The sequence below is a fragment of the Arachis ipaensis genome, chromosome B10 (genome assembly GCF_059453495.1).
Source record: "Arachis ipaensis isolate K30076 ecotype BB chromosome B10, ASM5945349v1, whole genome shotgun sequence".
NCBI lineage: Eukaryota > Viridiplantae > Streptophyta > Magnoliopsida > Fabales > Fabaceae > Arachis > Arachis ipaensis.
Window position 1 is genome coordinate 9,512,933 of NC_142435.1, and position 9,717 is coordinate 9,522,649.

Below are 9,717 nucleotides of genomic sequence, written 5' to 3' on the forward strand. Positions count from 1 at the left end.
GTGATGCTTATGTGATCTGATAATATACCAGCAAGTATAACTAGATTTTGTTTCAACAGATAAAGTTCCTTTACCACAAAAAAGTGTTAATTGTAAAATATAAAATGCATAGAATTTTCTGTAATTCCATAACATCAATGAAAAATTACTGAATGAATATTTTTAACAATCTATATTTCATCTATCAAAATATTAAATGAGTATTTTTAACAATTCATGTCCTATCAATATACACTGTATAATAAATTTTTATATATAAAAATCTTTTTAAATTAAAAATAATAATTATTAATATTAATAAATAAATATTAATAAATTTTATAATAGAATAGTGATTGATCTGACTGTAGCTCGAATTTTACACTAGTATAAATATATAACAATACAAGATGACATATTGACATGGTAATAACATGAAAATTTAAACTGACGTGATAGTGACACGTGAACTATAATTGCCATGTCACAAGATATTAATAATAACCAAGGGATATATTTGATAAATATTAAAATATTAGGAATGAATTTAAAAATCAAATAGTAGTATAAAGATAAAACTGAAACTAAATATAAATATTGAGAATAAGATACATAATTATTATTTGGTGAAAACTCAGGTGCAGTCGACTTTACGTGAAGTTGATATCTGAGAGTCGTTAAATGATTTGACTGATTTGACTAAATTTTCATCTAACGGTTTTCAGATATCAATTTCACGTGAAGTCGACTTTACCTGAGTTTTTACTTTATTATTTAGTAAAGTTTTTGTAAATAAAAATATATTAAAAATACTTTTAAAACAACCTTTTTTCTATTAAGATTTATTTTAATAAAATAACATTTTTATTAGAAATAATAGAAGATTTTGGTAAGCATAACGTATTATATATAAAAATATCTCATCCCATATCCTTTTAAAAATTTATTTAATTTAATTACAGTGTTTGATATAAGTCGTGTGTATGTATCAATAAGAAAATATTCTCTCCTTAAATTAGATTTGAGTTATTAGGTGATGAATATATTTATTAAGTCACTAGTATTTAAAGATATTATAGATGTTTTTGGAGAATATTGCTGGAATAATGGTTTTCAACTTTGAGATGAATATAATGTTGGATTGATAGTCCATAATATGAAAAATGTCAAGTTAATAGACAACAGATTGAAAAATGTCAAGTCTTTTATCTTAACGAGAAATATTAGAGAGTCGTTAGAATTTATTAATTTTAGTTATTATTTAATTATTAATTCAATTCTTTTAGTCTAAAAATTTAATAATATATTTTATTCTATATTTTTAAATATTAATGATTAACTAATGACTAAAAATAAAAAATTTAGATGACCTTTTTAACATCTTTCTATTTTAAATCTTACTATAAATTATAGACCATGTTTAAAATCTAAATTAGTTAATCTCTTTTCTAATTTTTAAGAATTAACAAAAACAGTTGATAAACACAGTTATACTACAAAAAACACAAAATATACTTAATTAAACTAATAATTTCAACACATTCTTGATTACTTTGATTTAGGCTTTATCTTGGGTAGTCCATCCATTGAAACCTCCAAGTAATGTATAAAAGTGAGATATCTTGGTTGCCACCAACCTCAAGCCTCTATTCCTTTAATTTGTAGCAATTCTTCAAAATCTGGACATACTTCAAAACAAAATGCCACTGATTTATTTGTACCTCTTTTGCCTTCTTAGATCTCATCCATGTCATTAGATTTCTAAAGTTTTGTAATTCTTTCTTGTTATATTCGATGGACTTGTTTCCTTCTAAAATCTCATCACTTAGAGTGGGGTGAATTCGCCTATTTTGAGATTTAAGTTAGTAGTGGACGATGAGTTCATCAATTTTTTGCAAAGTCCATTCTTTATGTTGGAGGTCGGAGATAAGAAAAATTTTTGAGCTCAGGGATCAGGTTTGTTATTATGTACAAGGTACAACTTGAATCATCCCAAATTTTCCATTTCATTACCAATTTGAAGTTAGATACTCTAAATTTTGTTTATCTCCAAACTCTTCATTCTATCTTTTTAACCTCTCGGATATTTTCGATAACAATTAAGTTTCGATTCAATTTCTATTAATAGAAATTTTCTAATACTTTAAATGATCGTTTAAATATTTATTTGCCATAATAAAATAATATGTTTCTTGTTGATGATGCAAAAAATACGGATAACAAAATACCATTTTTCATGAGCTTTTCCTGAAATAATAATAATAAATATTATTTATAAAATATATATAAAATTTAAATAAAAATAATATATTAATTAAAAAAATAAATTAACTTGCACTCTTAAAAAATTTAAGAACTGTTCGATCAGTTCTTGAACGGGTCGGATGTGCTGAATATACGGGGTGACAGGAGACCTGAATCAGGGTCGCTTGTGCGTGATTGGACCTCCCAGGAAAACGTTGAAGGGAGAGGAAGAGAGCTCGAAGATCTTCCAGGTTGATGAAGTGGTGAGGGGAGAGCCACCTACAAAAGGGACTCCGACGCTCAAGTCAGAATCCGTACAAGGTGGCAGGAAAAATGAGGGTTAGATGACGTACCTCTGGAGGGGCCCTCCCCCTATATAGTCTGTACTAGGACAGGTCCCACCTTGGCAGACCTGCCTTCTGGGAAGCTTCCTTCCCCAACTGTCAGGTGCCAGATGGAAAGGGTGGCGATGCCTGGGTCACCTTCGGGTTCGGATCTCTCCAACCCGTCAGGTCGGTGGACCCGGGCACAGGGCCAACTGGGTCGGGCCAGAACAGTGCCCCAACGCGCCAGCTATGGCCTCATGCCCCGTTGTTGGTGCGTGTCATCCTACTTTCTCCCTGGTTGGGGCCTCGCCGAGTCGGCCGCTCGTGACAAGGGCGTGTCTCCTACGCGCGGGTGAGGTTCGTTCGCTTTGGGGGCATCACTCGTCGCCTCGTTCTCCGTGCCTGACATTAAATGCCATTATGATTATTTGAAAACCTTGGTGAAAAGTCCACTCTCTACCACTGACCTTCGTGCATCTCCGTGGCAGTTATTCCTTTGTTTCCAGTTTTTCTTCCTTATTTTCACGGTCCCTTTTCTCATTCATGAATCATTCATGTGTTGCTTCTTCTCATTTTCCCTTCGAGCTTTCTAGATTCCACTGCATTGGTCCGCCTCTGATTCCTCAAAAGTTTCTGAAATCATTTGACAACTTTCTTCCTGGTAAGCATCTCCTTTTTTAATGAGTGATTGCTGTTGTTACTACTACTATTGCCATCCCCTTGCGTTTTTGTAGCTTTTGGGCTATGCATGCGTTTTGTTTGAATCACGCTGCTTTTAGTTAGGCTTTAGAGGGGGTTACCATTTATATTTCTAGTTTTTAGCCTTTGTTTAACTGTAGATAGGCTTACTGTGGTATATAGTATTAGTTCCGATTTTTCTGGATTTCCGACCTATTAGTCTGACTTCGAGTGGTGCCCCCACTGTAGGCATGGCGCAACTTTCCCTTCCGAGGCCCCGTGTTGACCGATACGCCTGGGTCACCTCAAACGTAAAGGATACACCCTCTCAAATAACCCTAGAGGAGCTTACGAAGTTCCGCCAAGCCGACCGATTATGCGGGGGAGTTCTCGAAGAGGAACGCTACGAAGTGTTCGTTCCCGCAGACCATGAACGAATATGTCATCTTAACTTGAACACCCCCTGAATTGCCGACTGGATTTGGATGTATAAGGCAATGTTTATCGTCCTGGGGGTTCGCATCCCCTTCTCCCCCTTCTAAATGGCACTTCTAAACCGGTGCGACGTGGCACCGTCACAGCTGCACCCGAATAGTTGGGCCGCCATCCGATGCTTCGAGATGGTTTGTGAATACCTGGAGTTGCCAGCCTCCATAGAAGTGTTTTTGTGGCTCTTCGTTTTGACAAATCCTTACAAAGAGAGAAGGCATAAGAAGGGGTTTATGTCCTTCCGGGCTGCCCAGGGTAGGCAAATCTTCGGGGTTTCGAAGATTTGTTTCATGGCTTTAAAGACAAATTTTTTAAGGTACGGCCTGCCGAAGGCCAGCACCCCTTCTGGTTGACCTTGGAAAGGGAACGGCGGATTCCGACCTACTGGAGCTTCAGGCTGGGTCCAGTGCTTTTACCAAGGTAACGTACAAAGGACTGTCCCAGTAGGACAAAAATATAGCTGACGTGTTGTTGGCTGTTTTTAATAAAAATATTGTCAACCTGCACCTTTAATGGGTGACCGAGAAACGAGTAGAAGCTATGTAGGTGAGTGGTCTGTTGGACCTGGTGTTGTATTTTTTTTTTTCTAACGAGTTGTTGTATGTCGTTATTGCAGTGTCCATGGCCGCCGAGAAGATCGGACTTGAAGATTTAATGGCCCAGTTTCTTCCCGGACATAATGAGGATAGCTCCGCCACCCCCACTGCCGACCCTACGTCCTCCCCTACTCCTGAAGTGCAATCAGCTCCACCTCCCCCACCGGGGCCTACCGGCCCCACCGCAACGGCCGCTCCTAGTAGCAGCGTGGTCCCTCCTGAGGTAGAGCCTAGTGGGGAAGGTCCCGCTGTGGTAATAGTTGAGAACCCCCGTAAGCGGAAGTCAATCTCCAACCCTGAGGGGTTGCTTACTGTTATGGAGAAGAACTTCGATGCTGGGGGTTTCATCGACTCGCAGCTCATGCCGGGCACTGATGAGTTTTTCCATGAGGGGGATCTTGGTGCCCAGGCTAGGTGGATCTACCGGTGCATGCTGAGAGCTGCGACCATCGCAAGGAGGGAGGAGCCCATCCTAACCTAAGCCAGGGTACTGGACGGGAAGTACCGTCAGTCTTTGCGAGAGGTCGAAAGCTTGAGAGCCGAGGTGGGGACCTTGAAGGAGAGATTAGCTAACTCGAAGGAGAAGATAAAAACTTCTGACGAGACGGTGGCCCGCCTTACTGACCGGGAGATGACATTGGAGGGCCAGCTCAACTCTTCTTGCAGTAAAACTATTGCAGCGGAGGCCAAGATTGCTGCCCTGGAGGCCAAGCTGGAGGAGGCCGTCAAGTCGGCGAGGGATGCCAAGACTGAGGTCGCGGGGCTGAAAGGGGAGGTTGCTAGTTTGAAGAAGAAGAACAGGGAGACGGTGAGAAATACTCGCGAGGTGATTTCTGGGACCGAGGAAGCGATGAAGGCCTAAATCAAGCTGCTTTCTCCCGAGTTTAACACCTTTGCCATTGGAGCTTTTAAGACTATCCGGGATGGTCAGATTGTTGACATCCCGAGAAAGTGATGTGTAATTAGTTGTACTTTTTTGGGCCGTGTTGGCCTCGTAAAGTGTTGTTTTGAACTTTTTGGTAGCTTGTGTAAACTGTTTACCATTTTACTCGACGTTTGATATTTACAAAGCCGACTTGTGGCTCTTTAAATATTCGGATTGTGGCCTTTATTTTGCAGCCGCTCAGTGTAGTGTTCACAATTTCGTTGGCTCGTGGGGTGATCAATCCCGTGATGCCATAACCTTACTAAATTGGTTAGTTAAAGGCAGAACATTGGTAAAACGGAAATAAGCAAGAAGTGGCTTTTACTAAAAAGTGTAATCGAAACATGATAAGCGATGACAAAAATTAACAAAACATGAAATAAAACGAGTGTTACTAAATCGTGGAAATGGATGGTCGTCGCATTTGTCCTGGATTCTAAGAATAGAACCTTGTCAAATTCGCCACGTTCCATGTTCAGGGTACCTCTTTCTCGTCCAGCCGTTCCAGCTTGTAAGCCCCGTTGCCGACCACTTCCTTTACTCTATACGAGACTTCCTAATTAGCCGCCAATTTTCCTTCCTCGGGGATCGGCAGGCCTACGTCGTTGCGTCGTAGGACCAGGTCATTTGGCTCAAAACTCCTTCTTAGCACTTTGGCATTATAACGTAGGGCTATTCTCTGCTTCGGTGCCGTAAGAAACTCCCCAAACTTCTTAACTGCGAACTGCATCCCATTGTTCGATATCACGGACTCTGGGATTCCGAATTTGGAAATTACCTGCCTACACATGAACTTACGGCAATTTGCTGACGAGATGCTAGCCAGCGGCTCCGCTTTGACCCACTTCGTGTAGTAATCAATGGCCACGATCAGGTATCTAACCTGTCCAGGGCCCACCGGGAAAGGTCTCAAAAGGTCAATCCCCCATTGACTGAAATGTCAGAAGGCCATTAGCAGACTTAACTCGGTTGCCGGGGTCTTATGGAAATTAGCGTTCTCTTGACATTTCCTGCATTTCTTGACAAACACTTGGGAGTCTGACATCATTGTGGACCAAAAGTAACCAGCCCTAACGAGCTCCTGGGCCAAAGCCTTCCCACTGATATGGTGGCCGCAACACCCCTCATGGACTTCCCTTAAGACGTAGTCCATCTGGTCGGAGCGTAGGAATTTTAACAGGGGTTCGTTCAGTCCTCTTTTGAATAGTTGGCCTTGTAATATTACGTACTTAGCCGCCTCCCTCCTTATCACCTTTGTGGCCTTGTAGTCGTCGGGGAGCTTGCCATTTTCCAAAAAGTCGGTAATTTGGTCGATGCATGAGGGAACGGCGTCTGCTTGGGTCATGCACAGGGCGACTGTTTGCTCTTTCACCAATCCTTGGATCAAAGACCGGTTTCTTGTTCTCGGCTTTGTGCTGGCCAGCTTCGATAGGAGGTTGGCTCAAGTGTTCCTTTCTCTTGGGACATGTTGCACCACGACCTCATCGAACTCTTTGCTTAAACTCCTGTCCCTTTCCAGGTATTTTTGCAATAGGGAGTCCCTGGCTTGATAGGTTCCATTGATTTGGGAAATGACGACTTGAGAGTCGCTATTCACCTCCATTCTGGTCGCCCCGACCTCTTTTGATAAGAGCAGGCCACCAATAAGGGCCTCATATTCTACTTGGTTATTAGAGACCGGGAATTCAAACTTGATAGATTGCTCGTACACCATTCCGGTCGGGCTTTCTAGTATTATCCCTCCCCCCCGAACGTTTGGTTGGAAGCTCCGTCTACATAGAGTTTCCACCGCGTGTCCGGGGCCTCGTGAGGGTCTCCGGTTACTTCCACTAGGAAATCGGCCATTGCCTGGGCTTTAATTGCGTGTCTGGGCTCATATTGCAGATCATATTGAGACAGCTCGACTACCCAAGTCATCATTCGTCCCGCCAGGTCGGGCTTTTGCAAGACTTGGCGGATCGCTTGATCCGTTCTGACGATTACTCGATGCCCCTGGATGTATTGCCGCAACCTTTGGAACGAGGTTAGGAGTGCGCAGGCTAGCTTTTTCAATTTGCTGTACCTTAACTCTGCACCGTGCAATGCTTTGCTTATAGAGTAGACTAGCTGTTGGACCTTTCCTTCTTCTCGGATAAGGACGGCTGCCAAGGCTTCGTCTGTTACTGCCAAATACAGAAATAGCGTATCACCGTCCTTGGGCTTGTCAAGGACTGGTGGTGCCGAGAGTATGCTCTTGAAGTGGTTGAAAGCCTCTTCACACACTGGGGTCCATTCAAAGGCTTCCTTTTTTCATGAGGTTGAAAAATGGAGAGGCTTTAGCCGCCAACGCCCCGAGAAAACGAGATAGGGCTGTGAGCTTTCCGGCCAACCTCTGTACATCCTTGATGCACCCCGGGCTTGTCATTCGCAAAATGGCTTCACATTTGTCAGGGTAGGCTTCAACCCCTCTCTGGGTTATCATGAAACCCAGGAACTTCCCTACTTCCATGGCAAAGGCGCACTTGAGGGGGTTAAGCCTCATGTTGTGCTTCCGGAGAGACATGAACACAGTCTTCAGGTCGTCGACTAGGTCTGCCGATTGGCCAGTTTTTACCAAGATGTCATCTACGTACACCTCTACCGACTTCCCGATCAGTTCGCTGAAAACCTTGCTCATCAACCTTTGGTAAGTCGCTCCCGCATTCTTCAATCCGAACGGCATTACCCTGTAGCAGTAAGTGCCACCTGGCGTTATAAACACTGTTTTTTTCTCGTCCGGCCGGTGCATCGGTATCTAATTATAACCAGAGTACGCATCCATGAAACTCAGAAAACGATATCCCGCGGCCGCGTCCACTAAAGCATCAATGTTGGGGAGGGGGAAGGAGTCTTCCGGGCATGCCTTGTTGAGGTTCGAGTAGTCTACACACATCCTCCACTTCCCGTTGGCCTTATTGACTAGGACTACATTTGATAGCCAGGTCGAGTAGTCTAGTTTCCGGATGAACCCTGCTTGTAGCAAGCCGGCCGTCTGCTTGGCCACCTCGTTGGCTCTCTCCTATGACATCTTCCTTCTCCGTTGGGCTATGGGCTTCGCATCTGCTTTCACGGCTAGGCGATGTGACATGAACCCTGGCATGTCGGCAGGTGTCCAGGCAAATAAGTCACCGTTTGCTCAAATCATCTCTATTAAGGGCTCTTTTAGATTGTGGGGGAGGTTCCAATTCATGAAAGTGAACTTGTCCTCCGAGTCCCCGACCTTAAACTTTTTCAGGTCTCCTTCAGGCTCTAGTCTAGGTTTGTCGTCAATCCTAGCGTCCAGATCGGCTAGGGAGACCCCAGACGCCCCCCTTCGACTTCTTCCTTAGGAAAAGACTGGCGTTGTCGCACGCGACTGCCATTTCCATGTCTCCCCTAAGGGATCCCACCGATCCATTGTCAGCTACAAACTTCATGATCAGCAGCTTAGTGCATATTACCGCACATAACTCTTTGATTGTTTTCCTCCTCAAGATAAAGTTGTAACCCGTGGAGTCCCTCAGAACGACATACTCTGCCATTAGCGACCTCTTTCCTTGACCTCCTCCTATAGAGACCGGGCGGGAGAGTATACCGTCAAGTTTCATAAAATTATCTCCTAGGCCGACCACCACATGCTGATGTATTTTTAAGTCAGTTTCTCATAGGCCCAGGGCGTCGAACACGTTTCGGAACATAATGTTGAAGTCGGTGCCGGTGTCAACGAGAATTCGCTTGACCAAACCTGTTCCCACTCTTACCGTGATTACCATGGGAGGATTCTCCGGGATGTTGTGGAACCATTGGTCCTCTGGTCCAAATGATATCCTTGGGGTTCTCCTGGGGGAGGGTCCATGGTTAGTTGATAATATGGCCAGGATCTTGGTGTCTTTCTTTGCTGCCAACTTTGATCTCGATGCTATGTCTCTTCCGACTACGACATTCACAACAGTGAGGCCGCGGTCGTTGTCTTCTTCGGGATCTTGCCTTGGCTTCACAACACAGCTTCTATCGTCGTCAGATCAGTCACGCTCTCGCCACCTGGGTTCTCTTATAAACTGTGAGAACTCCGCCAGTTTGCCTTCACGAATTGCCTGTTCCAAAGCGTCCTTCAAGTCAAAGTAGTCTTGGGTTTTATGACCGAAACCTTCGTAGTAGTCACAGTAGAGATTCTTGTTTCCGCCGGTTCTGTCCTTGAGCTGGCGGGGTTTCAAAAAGATGCCTTTGTCGGCTATCTGTTGGTATACCTCAACGATCGGGGCCGTCAGGGGGTATAGTTCGTGAACTTTCCTACTCGGGAGAAAGGTTTGAAGGGTTTAGTTGGCCCTCCATCCTTGGAATGCTCCTTGGGCCTTTCCCCGTTTTTGAGCTGGCGAGTAGGAAGATAGGTGGGCTGCCGTTTGTTAGCCGCCACCACCTGGCTGACCTCCTCGTCGTTGATGTATTCTCTCGCCACATTTTGAATTTCCTGCATGGTCCACAT

The 9,717-nt window shown here is 43.6% G+C and overlaps 1 protein-coding gene across 1 annotated transcript; it reads left to right on the plus strand.

The window, feature by feature from the left end:
* The first annotated feature begins 4,228 nt into the window (after positions 1-4,228).
* LOC148579117 (uncharacterized) lies at positions 4,229-4,793 on the plus strand. The gene is made up of 2 exons (XM_088488648.1): positions 4,229-4,262; positions 4,333-4,793. The coding sequence occupies exons 1-2, from the start codon at positions 4,229-4,231 to the stop codon at positions 4,791-4,793; spliced, it is 495 nt and encodes a 164-aa protein (XP_088344774.1).
* The last annotated feature ends 4,924 nt before the right edge of the window (positions 4,794-9,717 follow it).

Excerpts from the sequence above, each read along its gene's own strand:
- LOC148579117 (XM_088488648.1), top strand. The coding sequence starts at position 4,229 with ATGGGTGACCGAGAAACGAGTAGAAGCTATGTAG. Across the intron at positions 4,263-4,332 it reads AACGAGTAGAAGCTATGTAG|TGTCCATGGCCGCCGAGAAG; the intron begins GTGAGTGGTCTG and ends TCGTTATTGCAG.